Source organism: Camelus bactrianus, chromosome 3 (assembly GCF_048773025.1).
Source record: "Camelus bactrianus isolate YW-2024 breed Bactrian camel chromosome 3, ASM4877302v1, whole genome shotgun sequence".
NCBI lineage: Eukaryota > Metazoa > Chordata > Mammalia > Artiodactyla > Camelidae > Camelus > Camelus bactrianus.
Genome location: NC_133541.1, coordinates 114940999 through 114957620, shown reverse-complemented (window position 1 = coordinate 114957620; position 16622 = coordinate 114940999). Strand labels below are relative to the sequence as shown.

The 16622-nt window shown below is 45.6% G+C and overlaps 1 protein-coding gene across 2 annotated transcripts; it reads left to right on the top strand.

The window, feature by feature from the left end:
- The first annotated feature begins 557 nt into the window (after positions 1 to 557).
- Positions 558 to 15883, top strand: IL12B (interleukin 12B). 2 transcript variants are annotated; one of them, XM_010950311.3, is made up of 8 exons: positions 559 to 1985; positions 5857 to 5944; positions 8520 to 8798; positions 9360 to 9477; positions 10960 to 11177; positions 12638 to 12795; positions 14188 to 14319; positions 14887 to 15883. In XM_010950311.3, the coding sequence occupies exons 2-7, from the start codon at positions 5857 to 5859 to the stop codon at positions 14317 to 14319; spliced, it is 993 nt and encodes a 330-aa protein (XP_010948613.1). In that variant the 5' UTR covers positions 559 to 1985; the 3' UTR covers positions 14887 to 15883. The 2 variants fall into 2 exon arrangements, with proteins under 2 accessions (XP_074217114.1, XP_010948613.1); XM_074361013.1 differs by lacking the exon at positions 14887 to 15883 and having other exon boundaries at positions 558 to 1985; positions 12638 to 12880; positions 14188 to 14301.
- Positions 15884 to 16622: the final 739 nt, after the last annotated feature.

Genomic DNA, 16622 nt, shown 5'->3' with positions numbered 1-16622 from the left:
TAAATTTTGAAGACGCTTCTATGAACACATTGAAAAAATGTCTTGTCTTATTTTATCTATGTATATGTGGGGGATCTGTAACTGTAAATTAGTGAAATTATGGCATGTCAAATTCAGTTTAAGTTTTCTGTTCAGAACCTTTGATGATTTGTTGGGGGAAATGAATGCATTTTTACAGAAAGAACCCCCTCAACGTTACACATATTTTAATATATATTTAATACGTGTGCATATCAAGTGACAAAACAAAACTGTCAAGGCCCCCTCCCCATCACTGCCTAGTTACATTACTCAAGGATGCCCACTGTAAAAAATGCATGCGCACTTACACACACACGTATCATACAACTAACATACAATGCAACCTACTTTGTTCAAATAACTGTATACCTTAGATATACGACGTTTCGCTTTGTTGGTTAACTTAAGAACTTCCCGTCCACTTTAAACCTAGAGGACAGAGGAGACGGCAGGAGGCCTTCTGAGCTGGAGGGAGCGTCTCCGCCCAAGCCAGAGCACAAGGTCGGATAAGCAGTGGGACTGCCGGCTCAGCCGGCCCCGCCCTCCCACGGAGAGAGGGAGGAAGTGTGTGGCTGGGAAGCTCCGCCGCTCTCGCCCGGGTTTCCCGTTTTCCCCGTCTGAGACTGCGAGGAAAGTCAGTGCGGAAATCCGCGCCCACCTTAAGCCCGGCCGGCCCCAGGAACTTCCCTCGCGGCTGGGACCGGGAGCCGGGATGGAGATGTCCCCTGGGGGTGCGCGCCCGCGCTCGGGGCGCCTCGTGGGGACCGCCTCGCAGCAGCGCCCTCTGTCGGCGGCGTACGTATTTGCGCACAGCCCGCGTCTTTCTGCCTGTAGTATTTGGTGTAGGTGTTGGTGTTTATTATGTTCCTTCCCTGTGCAGACGGGGAATGGGGGTATCTAACACCGGTGTACACCTTGGCACCTCTCTTAGCAGTGTTAAGTTCTGCTGGAAACTTCGACATAGTGCTTCTAGCTCTGTGCATCTGTGTAGAGCAACTGGGGCCATAGATTTGTGTGCAAAAGAGTGTGAAGATACAGTCTGGGTGCCCAAAGGGGTGTGCCCTGAGTGTGCCATCAGTTGTCCGTATGCCTGACTGCATACTTCACGTTTTGCTCCCACCCATCTATGAGTACCTATGACCGTAAACAGTATCCCTGCATATTTGAGTATTATTAGTGATATACACATGTTTAATACTTACCGTCTTCGCACGGCTGTGTCTGTAAGAACGTGCAGGGGTGTGTGTGGGTGTGTGTGTGTGTGTGGTGGGTACATGGAGCACAATGGGTGGTAATGGTGTGTTTCTGAAATCCAGCTGTTAGAGGAAGAATGAGGGGAGGGTGCTTGGGACATACTGAACCTTTTGTCCTTCATCTCATCCTCTTTGACTTCAGGAAAACCATAGATATTGCTTTAGGGCTCCCTCGCATACAGTTGCTTGATCCTGACCTGAAGTCAGCCTCTCCTGCATGACCTGTCCTTGGCTTTCCTTCTTCTTTGGCCTATGGAGCCCAGGGAGGCTGCCTGTTACTGTCTCTAAACTCTTTGGCAATGATGTCAACCCAAAGAAGTGAACATCCTATCTCCTTCCTTTTTCCCCACCCGAAAGTCATTTCCTCTTAGTTCACTACCTGGGATTTTGATGCCTGTGTTCCCTCTGCGTTATTGATACACACAGAGGGGGGGAAAAAAGGAACTTCTTGAAATTCCCCCAGAAGGTTTTGAGAGTTGTTTTCAGTGTTGCAACTTGGAACAAATCAGTTTCTAGTTTAAGTTTCCATCAGAAAGCTTGGTAGGAGAAGGGTATATAAGCTCCAGCAGCAGCAGCAGCAGCAGCAGCAGCAGCAGCAGCAGCAGCAGCAGCAGCAGCAGCAGCAGCAGCAGCAGCAGCAGCAGCAGCAGCAGCAGCAAAAGACACAGCAGCTTGAGAGCCAGCGAGCCCTGCAGCCTGCCCAGAAGCAAGGTAAGCGCCCCCCAGCCCTTGCCACCCCTTCCACAGGCCCTCAGGCTGTCCGGGGTAGACACCATCGGGGCGCTACCCCTGTCCCGGGCATCGTGGAGGGGGTTGATTGCCTAAAGCATTCCAGCTGACTGACCTGCTGGGACACTAGTGAAAAGTCAGTGCTTTGGGGACTAATGTGTAAAGTATTATTTCTAAAAGTCAACTAATTGTAATGGTATACTAAGGGCTGTGAACAAATGCACATATGATAGAAAGGTTTGTTCTGTCTTGTTTTAAAGTGGTGTGTATATAAAGGTGTGTTCCTCTGTGTTAATAATCATCAGTTAAAGGATTGTGTAGAGTTAAAGTGAGTGGTGCTTCCCTTATTATTGTAAATGTTTTGAAAGCCCTTCATTCAGGAAGTAATAATGAATTTAGTAAATAATTGAATTCCTACTCATGCCTCATCATTAGATGTTACAAGCATCCTTGGTCCTGTATTTGTGGTGGGCTTCATAGTTGTGACAGTCAGCTAGATTGATAGTTGGGTTATCCAGATCTTTTGCATTAACTACCTTTGGATTAATTAATCACTTAAAAAATGGGAAGCAGCTCCAATATTAAAAACCACTTTCTGAAGTTTTAAAATCTGTGAGAAGGGAAAAAAAAGATAATCTTTACTGGTGTCTTATAATTTCCCAGGTAAACTGTGTGCAACAATTTTCAGGTTAAAAAAATCATGATCAGGTTAAAATATCATTTTGACAGAGATGACTAAACCTCAGCCGATGACCCATTTTTTTTTTTTTTCAAATAAGGGATTTAAAGATATTAGAAAGAATTCGGGCAGCCTCTTAAGAGTTTGATTTACTGGGGTTTGAAGTTTTACGACTTCTGTCTGTTTATTCATTCTTCTTAATAGCTAATGAAATCCCTCTAGGCTAGATTCTCTCTGCTAGACTCTGGGGACATAGAGTGGAATAAGACAGATGTGATTGCTGCCATGGGAGAAAAAGACAAACATGGAAGGGGTAACTGTAAGACTGCAATTGTAGTAAGCGCTATGAAAGGAGGAGTGGGGCTCTGAGAGGAAACAGCCGGGAGTCGCGACTTCATCTGGGCACCGTGCAGGATACTTCGTGTGACTTATTTCATTAACTCTTCACCACAACAGGGTGCCCATTTTACACTTTAAGAGTGTGAGGCTTAAAGAGGTCGAGTGACTTGCCCAGAGTCACGCAACTAACAGAGCTGGGATGCCAACACAAGTCTGTGTATCTCTAGCACTGGGACCTTTTGCCTGTGCCACCCACACCTTCTGGGACCATGTCTTTTTATTTTTAAATAGTCATTCTCTTTTCTAATTAAAAAGTAACAAAATAACACTTGAAAAAGAGATGCCCAGCCTAGCATCCTTGGCATGCCCATGTTGGCACCAGCGTTAGGGAGCCTTAACACAGGACCTGGAGTCCCTGCATCCCTCATCCAAGGGTTTCAAGAGTTTAGAAAACCTATGAATTACATTTTTAAATGTTTAATCCTTAAAACTCTCAGACTCAGCATGCCAAGAAAATGTGGGCTGTGGGATCCAACCTGACAACACTTTGAGATGGGTGTTATGTCCATTTTACAGCTGAGGAGACTGAGGCTCAGAGAGTAATGTGACCAAATTGTACCACCAGTGAGTCGTGGAACCACAGTTCAAGCCTGTAGTACCAGCTGCTCTAGAGAACAACAGGGTAACTGCATGCTGTGGTTTCCCCTGGGTGTGATTAAGAAAGTGACCCCCCACCATCTCCACCTTCTGCTAGTGTCTTGTGTCTTTAAAATACATCTCTGAAAATGAGAGGTGTTTCTTAGAACCATCACCAGGGTTCCCTTGACCCTGAAGTGCAATTCACCTGAAATTCTCAAACACAGCTGAGGCCCTGAGAGGAAGTACTAGGCACTTAGCCAGAGGGAAAAACCCAGTGTTAAGAGAGCAGAGCGGAATCACCAGGAGGTGCCAGGAATCTCTGTTGTTTCCATTCCCAGAGTGCCAACACCTGGGTTTTGTAGGCCTGTATAATTGCAGTACCTCTATGGGCATTTCCCTGTGGCCAGGCACGACATTTTTGTCTATCCATTGTATATAGCACAGAGAGATGTCACATTTTTCCTTTATGTCTTCCCCTAGGTACAAGCTAACATGTTTGTTTAGCTTCCATGATATGTCATCTCACTGCATTCTCCCAACAAGCCTTTGAGATGGGTATTATGCCCATCTTACAGATGAGGAGACTGAGGCTGAGAGAGTAATCTGGCCAACATCACACCACTAGCGAGTGGTGGAACCAGAATTCAAGCCCATGCTGCTTGACACCAAATGTACTGACTGGTGCTCTGTGGCAGCTAGAACTTCGCTACAGTCTTAACTTGGACTAAACTGACAGATGTGCCCGTGAAATTTCCCTGCTGCGGTGACAAGAGCACTGGCAGTGGACAGGGAAGCCTGACTTCTAATCCTGACTCCACCACTCACAACCTTCATAATCTAAGGGAATAAAGGACATGACAAAGTTCCCCTAGGATTAGCAGCAGTCTGACAAAGCCAGGATTTGTCAATATTCAGTCACCCAACCAAGGGGTGCTCAATTTTAATGTATTTGGCCGAAAACTTTGAGTCTTGTTCTTCATTTAGCCCAGTGGTTTCTGAAACCACGTTCCTACACAACTGGTGCCCTCCGAGATGGATGGAGGTGTTACAGACTGAAAATCATACTCCTCTCCACCTAATTCACAGGTGGGGTATAATTTTCAGTCTGAAGATTTTCATGCACCCTAGATACTAACGTAGACTGAGTTTCACTCTGTAAAATGGTGGGTGATTTAGCACAAAATTATGCATTTCATTAGTTCATGGTAGTTCTATTGGTTTTTTTACGTCCTTCTCCCAAAGAACAGACTTAGCATGCCGAGATTTTTCTTGATTTTTCAGAGGCTCTGGACCCAGATTGTGGATTAAACTAATGGATCTCAAAGAGTGGTCCTCAGGCCAGCAATATTAGCGTCTCGTGGAAAGTCGTAGGAATGCAGATTCTCAGGCTCCACCCCCAGACCGGATGAATCAGACATTCTAGGGTCAGGGAGGGGGAAAGGGGCCAGCAATCTGTGTTTTAGCAAGGCTACCAGTTTGGGAACCACTGGCTACACTATGTGGGAGGAACTGACCTTTAGTTTGGAGCGGTTGCGATTTAAACACGGAGAAAAAGCAAATCTTTCCAACGAGGGCTGGACTCATTGCCAGAACTTGAAAGATCATCTTGGTGGTACCCTTCCCCACCAACCCAAGTCTTTGAGTGCTGGGTGTCACTGCACATCTTGCCTTGTAGCTTCTCTCCCCAGCTGGAGGGGGGGTATTGAACACACTGACTTAAGAAATATTTGCTGAATGAAAGTATTTGCTCTTAGAAGTCAAGAGCCAGGTAAAAATCCATTTTCACTCTCAACTGCTCTAGCTCAATGCCCTTTATGTAGGAAGTACCAAGTAAATAAAGACTGAACGTCGATCCAGACAAGGCACGTTGCATCCCTGAGCTGTAGGTGTCTCATCTTAAAAATGAGAGGATTGTATCCCACTGCTGGCCTTGGGTCTCTGAGCTCCAGATAGTCTGCGGTTCTCTATTTGGAGATGTTCTTGCCCACAGACTGGCACAGGGCTCCTGGGATTCACTGAGTATTAACCTGACAGTGTAAAGAAGATAGAAGAGGATAAAGATGGAAGACAATATACATAGAATGTGAATACGGCTTCCAAAGGTGACTGCCTAACGATTGACTTTCTCTCTTCTCTTATCCCTCCTCTTCTGTCTCTCTTCCTCCTTCTCCTCCTCTGTCTCTCCCCCTCCTTCAGATGCATCCTCAGCAGTTGGTTGTCTCCTGGTTTTCCCTGGTTCTGCTGGCATCTCCCATCATGGCCATTTGGGAACTGGAAAAAAATGGTAAGTAGCTTTTCCTGGTACAATTACTGTCTTTAACTGTATAATAATAGTTACTATTTATTGTGCTCAGCACCTCATTTAATTCTCACAACAATCATATGAGATAGGGACTGTGTGTAGCCCATTTTATAGATGTTAAAAATAGAGGCCACCAGAGATGAAGTAACTTACCCAGTTTCACATACCTGCTAAGGGCGGAACAGGAACTTGATCCCAATTCTGTCTCGCTTAGGTGCTTGTGAATTTAAGTATTTGAGGAAGGTTTTACAAGAAGGACATGAAGCAACTGTTGCCTTTGTCCTTGGAGCGCTGAGCAAGAGGAAATAGGCATATATTTTAAATGAAGGCACTTCAGCTGATGATCAGAAACAGTCTTTCAACAGTGAGGAAAATACAACACTCGAGTGGGTACCTGAAAAAAACTTTGGACTATTCCTCCATTCTTTTTATTTTTAATGATCAACTAATTTTTTTATTGAGTTATAGTCAGTTTACAGTGTTGTGTCAATTTCCAGCGTAGAGCACAATTTTTCAGTTATACACGAACATACGTATATTCATTGTCGCATTCTTTTTTGCTGTGAGCTACCACGAGATCTTGTATATATTTCCCTGTGCTGTACAGTATAATCTTGTTTATCTTAACAATTTCGGGAAGATAACAGTCCAACAATCCCCACTCTGCCCCAGAAGGATTTGAGAGTGTTAGCCCTTCCCCTGAATAGAGACAAGGGCCTGAGCCAGGTGATTATCCCGGGTGCCTTCCAACCCTGGGATTTTTAGTGAGCTCAGGAGTCCTGGCCCTTGCATAGCCCACCCTTCGTTACTTCTGATTTGGTAAACCACAGAAATTCCAGAAAGTCAATGTGAGAAACGCTGAGAGACTTGCGACTTTGGAGACCAGATGAGATGCCGCCAAGCAGTGGTTTCTAGACATGCCTCGTCAGGCTTCCTCCTGCAGCTGCCCTTGGGCCAGGGTCTTGAACTTTGAGTCTTAGCTGTGACAGGAATACACTTGTGCTGTTCAGTCGCCAGTGGGACAGAGAAAAACTAGAGGCAGCCCAAGGTGCCACGTGGCTTTATGTCCGCTCAGGTGTTTCCTCAGATGCTTTTTACCCCTTATGTCTGTTACCCATTCAGTAGTTATAAATCTCTTTGGTGTCGGGGGAGAATTGTGTATTCCACAAGGCTTTATGTTTGGATGCCAATCACAAGAGCCACCAGGTCCAGAGCATTTAAGGGCGCTGTGTCAAGCTTGTAGGTGAATTAGCTTGTGCAAGCCACATCTCCACCTTCTGGAACAAGCACTAATATGTTGCTTATTTTAAAGATGATGACACTGGAGCTTAGAGTAATTACCCAAGGCCACAGGCTAGTGTAACAGATAAAACTGAATCTAAACCCAGACCTGTGTGACTCCAAAACCCAGGCTCTTAACCACTATGGCTCTCAAACTTGAGTGGGTTTCAAAACCATCTGAGGAAGTGAAAAACAGATCACTGGGCCTATCTCAAAGTTCCTGATTCAGCAACTGAGGTTTTGCATTTCTAGTCCCAGGTAATGCTGGGTGGGTGATCCTGCTTTAAGAACCACTGCATTAAACAATTCTATTTAACCAATAATTGATGCATGAATGAATGAGTGAAGCTTTGGTGTAACATACTCTTTGAAATACTGTATTAGGCCATTCCTCAAGTGCCAGTTTAGATACTTGGATTAAAAATCCAACGCAAAGCTGCAGAGACCAAAGTTCTGAGATATGGCTCTTGTGTTTCTAATTTGATGTAACCTTGCTTAGCCTCTTGGTCTCTGTACCCTCCTCTATGAAATGGGGAGACTAAGATCTCCTGAGCTGCCCCAGAAGAGTATAAAATAGCTTTAAAAAACACAGAATGAACGTCTCCATTGGTGAGTTTCATGCAGCAAGAACTAAATCCTTAAATCCTCATGGAAAATTCTCTGCGCAGTTTTCTGACCTTTGGTCTGTCAATAACAATAACAAAGAACTCGGAGTTTGCTGTGGTGGGCCCTCTGCTAAGTGTTTTACATGCTTTTTTTCATTCAGTCCTCACAGCCAAACCTATGACGTAGGTACTATTATTATGGTCATTTTACAGACGAGGAAACTGAGGCTCATGGTGATTTAGTATCTTGCTCCTAGCTATCCAGCCACCTGGTAGGGACAGGACCTCAGTCCTGGTCAGTCTTCCTCAACACTTACTCCCTGTGAAAGTGAACTGTGCTCAAAGTCTCTTTATCTCTACCAAGCCTTTGGCAAACACTCTTGTGCTGTTTGCATTTTTTTGGTGTATCAAGGCCTTCCTCATCTGCCAGCTAATCAGAGGTTAATTATTACTGGCAGCCTCCTTGTTGATGGTAGCTGTTAAACGCTGCTTCTCTCTTCTATAACCTTGAACCCCAGTTGGGGCCCAATACCCTGAGACCATCTCCATAAGCATTTGCTATTATGAGCAAGGTTGTGCTTCAGCCGTGCAAATGCGCAGGTGGTTCAAAAAATACAGTCCCAGAGTTCATGGAGCTTATAGTCTGGTTCTCCAATCCCTGTGTTCTCCAGTTTATGTTGTAGAGTTGGACTGGTACCCTGACGCCCCTGGAGAAACGGTGGTCCTCACCTGTGATACCCCTGAAGAAGATGGTATCACCTGGACCTCAGACCACAGCAGTGAGGTCTTGGGCTCTGGCAAAACCTTGACCATCCAAGTCAAAGAGTTTGGAGATGCTGGGCAGTACACCTGTCACAAAGGAGGCGAGGTTCTGAGCCATTCACTCCTGCTGCTTCACAAAAAGGAAGATGGAGTTTGGTCCACTGATATTTTGAAAAAGGACCAGAAAGGTAATTCCATTCTCTTGGATAGTATCAATTTTCTCTTTCATTTCATAAGAGATTTTTTTAAAAAAATTTAAAAGGCAAGACATGATTAATGTAGTTAATGAAGTGATACCAAATCCTTTACTAAAACCACCCAAACCCTACATTTTCCTTTGCTACACATTTTGGGTTATTAACCGTCAAAATCTCTTGTTGAGAGAGTTTCATGGGGAGTCTGGAAACTTGCTGAGGTTCTCTGTAAGTAACAGTGATATGATTGGATGGCTAATGGAAGTCAACGAACATGTATGGTGTATAACTCAGCACTGGGCTTTAGAAAAATTAATACCTCCCTCCACTAGTTAGGTGTGGAGTACACTCTACAGAATCAGCATCCTAGGGGGTGACTTCTTGTCCCCCCTGAGCCGCCTGCCAGCGGAGCAGCAGCGTTTTCCAAGGAAATAAACGGAAAAACCTTTACTCTTGTACCGTTCAGTGACCTGTGATTCATTGCAATAAAACTCTTTGCAATTTTAACAGAAAGAAAACCCCTAAATATTGAATTTTTGTTCTTTTCAAATCCAGAACCCAAAAGTAAGACCTTCCTCAAATGTGAGGCAAAGAATTACTCTGGGCATTTCACCTGCTGGTGGCTGACGGCAGTCAGTACTGATTTGAAATTCATTGTCAAAAGCAGCAGAGGGTAAGTGAAACCACGCGGATTTCTCAGCATTTTTCTAGAACTATCTCACTAAGAAAATAAGAGCAATGTAGCAATGGCCTTTCAGTTAATGATGGGGGAAATAAAGTCAATTCTGTATTTTTGTCAAATTCCCACCCCTTTACCCCTCCCCACACCCCCTTACCTAAATTAGGAAAAGAACATGGGGATTTAAGCTAATTGTCTGAACAAATGTGCGCATCAGAACAGGATATATGATTGGGGTCTGGAATAGCTCCTGCTGTGTTTGAACCCATTCATCCAAACTGCCTGGCGATGGGTGCATCGTTAAGGTCATAGCACCTGAGGAGGATAAAAGGAGAAATCGAGGCTACCAAGGGCTTGCCAAAATGGCACCTCCAATTGAAAATAGATACAAGAGCTCTAGGGCGTAGATCTTGAAAGCCCTGAGGCCGACTCCAAAACTCTGCATGGCCTCTAGACATTTTCCCAGGGCCTCTTCAACTCCTTTCTCTTCAGCTGACACCACTCATCTGAAGTTCACTGTTCATCCAGTGCACTTGGGCTTCCCTAGGAAACCAAGTCTCGTGGATACAGGACCTATGTTTGTGCCTCTCTGTGAGTTCCTTCCATCACATCTAAGTTCCTGAGCAAAGTTAGGGTAACGGAGCAAACCCGGGGTGACCATCCTGGCCTGGCCACTATGTAACTGATATAAATTAACTTCTGCGGGCGGGGTGGGTCTTACCTTTCCATCGTTAAAATGAAAACGCTTTACTGCAGACTTGCTTACACAAGTGCACAGAGACATAGATGCAAGGGTTCATTGTGATGCTCTTGGTAATCAGCAGGGCAAAGGCTAAAAAAGCGTGGTCCCCGTATAGTGTGCAGGCCTCAAAAGGAATAACCCGATCCACGTGGCCTGTTGTGGCGCACTCCCCGCAACATGTCCAGAAGGGGGAAAGATCCTTATTTCATAAAAAATAAAATCTATGCGTGTATGCATATATACGTGTGGATGTATGTTTGCTTTGAATATTCATAGAAGAATGTCTGGAGGGACACAATGAGCCTTGAATAATATTTACGTTCAGGGGGTGTAGTTAGGTTTAAAAGGGGGGTTAGAGTTAAAAGAGGCATACACATTTCATTTATACACATCTTTATCCATTTAACTTTTTTAAATTGGTATGTATTGATTTTGGAATGCAAGTCAGGAAAATGAATTAAAATTTTTATAAGGAGATTTTTTCACCAGGGGCTTTGGATCTACACATTTTCAGACTCATTTAAGTCAGAGGCACATAAGTGCCGAGTTGTTTCTCAGCATTTTTATTAACTTTTGAAGCCGAGCTTGTTCTCGTGGGAAGGGCGGTTTCTTAGCCCCTTGGGAGAAAACCAGCCAGTTGGAGAAATTGTGTCCTCAGACAGCTGTCCGGCTCCAACTGCTAGGGACTCGCCTACAGACGTGTGACCCAGGATGTTGTCTGTCTTTGACTCCAGCTCCTCGGACCCCCGAGGGGTGACGTGCGGAGCGGCGACACTGTCAGCGGAGAGGGTCGGCGTGGAGCACAGGGACTACTGGAAGTACACAGTGGAGTGTCAGGAGGGCAGCGGCTGTCCAGCCGCCGAGGAGAGCCTGCCCATCGAGCTCGTGGTGGAAGCTGTTCACAAGCTCAAGTACGAAAACTACAGCAGCAGCTTCTTCATCAGGGACATCAGTGAGTTGGCTTGATTCCGTGTGCTTAATAAGGACAGATGCCGCCCGTCACGTGTTCGCCATGCCCCGTGCACCCAGGTGGAGGGTTTACATGCATTCTCTCTTTTATTTTGCATCCCCCCAAATAATTACGCTATAGATACTATTACCTGCATTTTAAGGAAGAGGCAATTGAGCCTTAGATAGGATAAACAACTTGCCCCAGATCTCACAGCTAGCAGCTCTGACCCAGATCTGCGCCACCAGGAAAAGCAGGCTCTTGGCTGCACTTCTGTTCTCCTGCCCAGGCAGCTTCCAGGCTGACTCCAGTGCAGCCCCTCAGGCATAATATTCATATGCAGAAACAGAGCTTTCCCTACTAATTGCAATTGTTCCCAATGGTCTTCCTCTAGGACTTGAAAAAGAGGCTTCTTTATTGGAATATAAACCCCTCCAAAATGGATGTCAAATTTTTTTTAATCGGCAGATGGAGATTTTGCCATTTGTCATTTCATTTCCTTTATCATTTCTCCAGTGAATATACTGTATGAAATAAAATATGAGGGAGTCACAGAGCTTGCTCTGGCATGTGTGGGGGCATTGCCTTTGGTGGGAAGGAGAGGGTTGGGTCTTACTCACATAAGGTGGCCAGGGAGGTCTCCGGGAAGAGGTGGCACTTAGCCGAGTCCTAAAAGGAAAGATGTCACTGTGTTAAGAACAGACGGAAGCATATTTGTGGAGCATCTGCTCGGAGCCGTGGTCTTGGTTTGGAGAGGAGCTGGGGAGCCCAGAGCCATTCCGCGGACTGTCTCACCTCCTCTTATCTAGAAGAGGATCCAGGACTACTTGAGGACAGAGTCTTTCTGACACTCACTGCCATGCTTTCCGTGCACAGTCCATTGGCTGGCACATGATGGGGGCTCATTCGTTATTTACTCAATCAGTGAACGACTGAGTGTAAAGACAATGCAGCTGTAACTGCTACAGGACAAGTCAGGGTCAGGTTCCATGAAAAGACTAGAGAAGGAGCGCTAGGTGGAAAATCTCTCACTCATCCCCAGCAAGAGGTGAAGTCCTGTTCTGAGTTTGGTGCAAAGAGGGGGACTGATTAAAGAGAGGGTAGTCCTTCACCGCATTGCCCCGATGTGAAAGCCATGTTGTCTCTAAGAACTTTCCTCTGAGCACCACGCAGAGGTGGTTCCACCACCAAGGCCCATAGGATTGTGCAGTGATGAGGAGGATTCTGAGCCTCTCTCGGGTCCATCTGTAAAGGAGGTGGCGGCTGGTGAGGACTGCCTCCCACAGGGCACCAGCGTCAGTGCCAGCAGCAGGGGTGCCTCACGCCTGCCAGCCAGGTGCCCAGAGAAGTTAAGTAGCCATTATAGGGACTCAGGGTGAAGGCGGAAGTGGGATCAGAAGCCAGAACTACCTTACTCCAAAGCCCCATTAGGAAAACAAAGGGTGTTTCTCTCTCTTCCACAGTCAGACCAGACCCACCCAAGAATCTGCAGCTGAAGCCATTGAAGAATTCTCGGCATGTGGAGGTCAGCTGGGAGTACCCTGACACCTGGAGCACCCCACATTCCTACTTCTCCCTGATGTTTTGTGTGCAGGTCCAGGGCAAGCACAAGAGAGAGAAGGTAAGATGTGGCTCGGGTGCTGTCTATTCTGTGGTCTAGTTTACGGAGGCCCACATCAAGGAGACGATTAAGGACGTTAATAATAGTGAGTGTTTATTTGGCACTTTTTATATGCCTGAGACTCTGCTAAAGGTGATATATATATGTATATCTCACTTAATCCTCACAGTAACCTTAGAAAGGCAGGCAGGGTTATTTGTACCACTTCATTGGTGAAGACACTGAAGCTCAGAGAGGTCACGTGACTTGCCCAAGGTCACCCAGCTAGGAAGTGGCAGAACCAGGACACAAACTCAGTCTCCAGGACACCAAGGCCAGGCTTCTAACCACCCTTCTGCCTCCAGTATGGTTGATCATTAGTGCTTGCTCTCAGAATGGGTCCTAACCTAGGAAATCTGGGCTCTAGGAGCCTAAAATGGTTGTTTCAAATGAATGACTCTAACAGATGATAGTACATTCATGCGATGCCTCACCCAAAATAGGTAATTCCTGGCTGTTCCACATATTGTGGAATTATTTCATCAAACAGAATGTTGGCATTTACATAGGCTTAAGACACTGGCTTTCAAACATTCTTGCCTGAGCATTATAATCCCGTGTTCCCAGAGGCCCTTTTATACAGCCCAAGACTCCTCGGACCCCAGTTTCAGAAATCATTGGATAAAAGCCTTAGTCAGAATCGTGTTTAGCATGTGGTAGACATTCAGTGATTCAGTCACTCCCTGAGAATTTTTATGTGTGAAAGGGAAGGGCTATTCTGGAGTAGATTTTACCTAAATATTATTTGAAATCTTCCCTATGTAAGATCTGTATCATTAATAGGTGGTCTATATAGAACATTTTCTACATAGTTAACTGCTTTGCTAAGAGCTTTACCTGATTCTTACCTGTGACTTTTACGACTCTATGATGGAGTGATTATTGTTATCCCTCTTTTATAAATGAGGAAACTGAGACACAGAGAGCCTAAGACATTCTCCTGTGGTCACACAGCTAATAAGTAACAATGCCTAGATCTGAACACAAATTTTCTGATAAAAGGATCAGGATATGGTCATTCAGAATATCCTCGGGACAGCCAGAACAAATCTGTCCCAGTCTCACCGTGGGCCTGATACTGAGGTGAGTGCATATGGGGCCTTCCGTCAAGGCAGCTGTGTGAGAAAGATGAAAGCCGGACTGGTCTCTTCCTCAGGGCTTCCAAAGTAGAAAAGCTGCATCTGTGTTGAGAGCTTCCGTCAGCAGGTGGCGCAAGTTGTATGCACTCCCCTACGAACAGCGCGTGTGGTGCCCCGACACCAAGGTGCGGTTGTTCTGGGAGACTGTGCTTTGCCAAAATGTGCCCGGCCCACCTTGTGACTGCGTTGCCAAAGATTTCCCTCTCCTTTGCAGAAAGACAAACTCTTCGTGGACCAAACCTCAGCCAAGGTCACGTGCCTCAAGGACGCCAGCATCCGCGTGCAGGCCCGGGACCGTTACTACAGCTCGTCCTGGAGCGAGTGGGCGTCTGTGTCCTGCAGTTAGGTGAGCGGAACCGCGAAGCCCGTTCCAGGCCTGCACACTCCGTGTATCCAGGGGCAGGGCAAGGGCGGGGGCGTTGCGGGACAGGGAGGGGGATGGCACACAGTCGCCAGACGCGGAAACATACATTTGTTCCTTAACAGATATATATTTGATGCCCATAGTATTCCAAGCACTGTGCTGGACACAGGGATACTGCAGTAAAGAAGACAGGCGCAGGTCCTATCCTTTCAGAGGGGAAGGCAACGAGAGAGAGCAGTAGCCAAGGGGCAAAGCATGGGTGACCTGCAAGATGTTTCCAAGAGTCAGAATCTTCTCCGGGGACAACTGGGGGGCCACTGAAGAGCTTTAAGCAAGAAAATGACATGATCAGATAGTCTTTTAAGAAAACGCTCAAGAGAATCTCTGGCAAGCATGGTATCAGCAAAATCCTAGGCCACGTAAGGAAGGGCTGGATCCTCTGACATGGAATCCCCAAAACCCAGTTGCCCCAGATAACATGTTATGTGAAATAAGAAGGGTTTGCTGCCAAATTTCGAATCCACATAGACTTTCAACATTCTTTTTCAGGTTCTAATCTCAGGATGCAATCAATCTTGGAGGAGAAGTGGAAGCCATTATGCTATATTTTTAAAAGACACAATAGAACAGACCCCCAAAAGATATTTTTCTACCAATTTGCTTTTTTTTTTAAGGATTATAAAGATGTCTTTGCTATATTTTTATATTTAATTGCTAAATGCCCACTGGAACAATCAGCTCATTTATTTCTAGAGTTTCCAGCTAACAGGTTGCAACTGACTTTTGTTCTATTTAAATATTTAAGTAATTTATGTATTTATTCATTTATCAGTTATTTAACATTTGTGCGCCAAGATGTACGTTTCACACACTCACGACCTCATTTATAAGGAAAGGGCCCTATTATGCAAAAATGTGACCTTATGTGTTATTTATACTGACAACTTTTCAATCGAGGCTGCACGTGCCTCAGTTTTACAACAACCAGCAAGAACACAAGGTTCTGATGCCAGCGCCAGAATATATTTGTCTTGGATGGGAACACAAGAGATAGTTAAATAGAGTCCTGGAGACGCGAACCCATTTGAGGAGGTCCTGGAGACCAGATGTTAGTTCCTGTGTCCATGAAGACTTCCTTGAAGTGGTGGTGATCATTCAGGGCTACTTGAACCTCTAAGCAAGTTTAGTCTTTGGATGCCTGAACTGAGAAAGGTCTTAAAAAAAAAAAAATGACTGAATTTGAAATTCAGCTTCAGCCTTCCTGGCAGTCCCTTCTCCCTTCTATCTGTAAGACATAGAGAGTGACATGGAGATGTTGTAAGTGTCAGGAAAGTAAAAAGATCTTACGATTCGCGAGGGAAGACAAGTATAATTATGGCCAAGGACATAAAATTGTCAGACTTGCCGGTTGGTCCTTACTAGCCACACGAAGAAGCAGACAGGTGCGGAGAAAACAGCCAAGGGTCTCTCACTTGTCAGCGTGAGGAACGTGACGAGCGGATGTGACCGGAAAGTGCCAGGTCATTAAAATGCTACTTTTAAGTAATGAATGTGCTCTCTGTAAAATGATTCCGTTTGCTTTCTGTTTACTTATTTATTTTTATATTCTGATGGTGAACTAATAAAAATATAACTCTTCTTTGCAATCATTAAGTTTTGAGCTTTCTCAGCTGACTCGGTATCCTTGTTCCCACGTTTACCACGGCTGCATTACTTTCCCCCCGACTGTTGAAGAAATTCCCCTCCTTGAAGCAGTTCCATTTCTAGATCTGTGTGTGGAATGGGCCCTTTCCCTTTATGGGAATGTCAGTGTCTTGCTGAGCTGAGGGACTGCCCTTGGGATCTGACCACGGGGAGCTCTGCAAGGGCGCCGAGCTGTGTTATTTAGGGGTTAGATACTCTGGCTTCTTTCCCCTTCTAACCTGGAGTCCACTGTACTGGCTTCCCACTTGGTAAAGCCATGGGAAGCCTATCCCACAGGCCCAGCTCCAGTGTTTGCTGAGGCTTGCCCATGCGTCTGAACACGTGCTAACCCTTGGGGTTGAGGAGTTCCGGAAAAACTTGGGTTGCCGCTCCCAAACAGTGCCCGCTCCTGGCCCAGCTGAGAAGACAGGGATGAAAAGTTAACTTCAATCCCACTGAATGCTAAAATGTTCCTTGTATATGGTGCCCTGGGGTTAGAATGAAGGAGAAGGGTCAATGTAATCTGCAGTCACTCGGGAAGGCCCCATGGATAAGAGGAGGTACCCACTTTGGGCTCAAAGAATGGCCAGGGTCTGCCAGTT

Coding starts and splice junctions, on each gene's coding strand:
- IL12B (XM_010950311.3), top strand. CDS start 5,857: ATGCATCCTCAGCAGTTGGTTGTCTCCTGGTTTTCCCTGGTTCTGCTG. Junction 11,178..12,637: donor CTTCTTCATCAGGGACATCA/GTGAGTTGGCTT, acceptor TCTCTTCCACAG/TCAGACCAGACCCACCCAAG. Junction 12,796..14,187: donor GCAAGCACAAGAGAGAGAAG/GTAAGATGTGGC, acceptor TCTCCTTTGCAG/AAAGACAAACTCTTCGTGGA.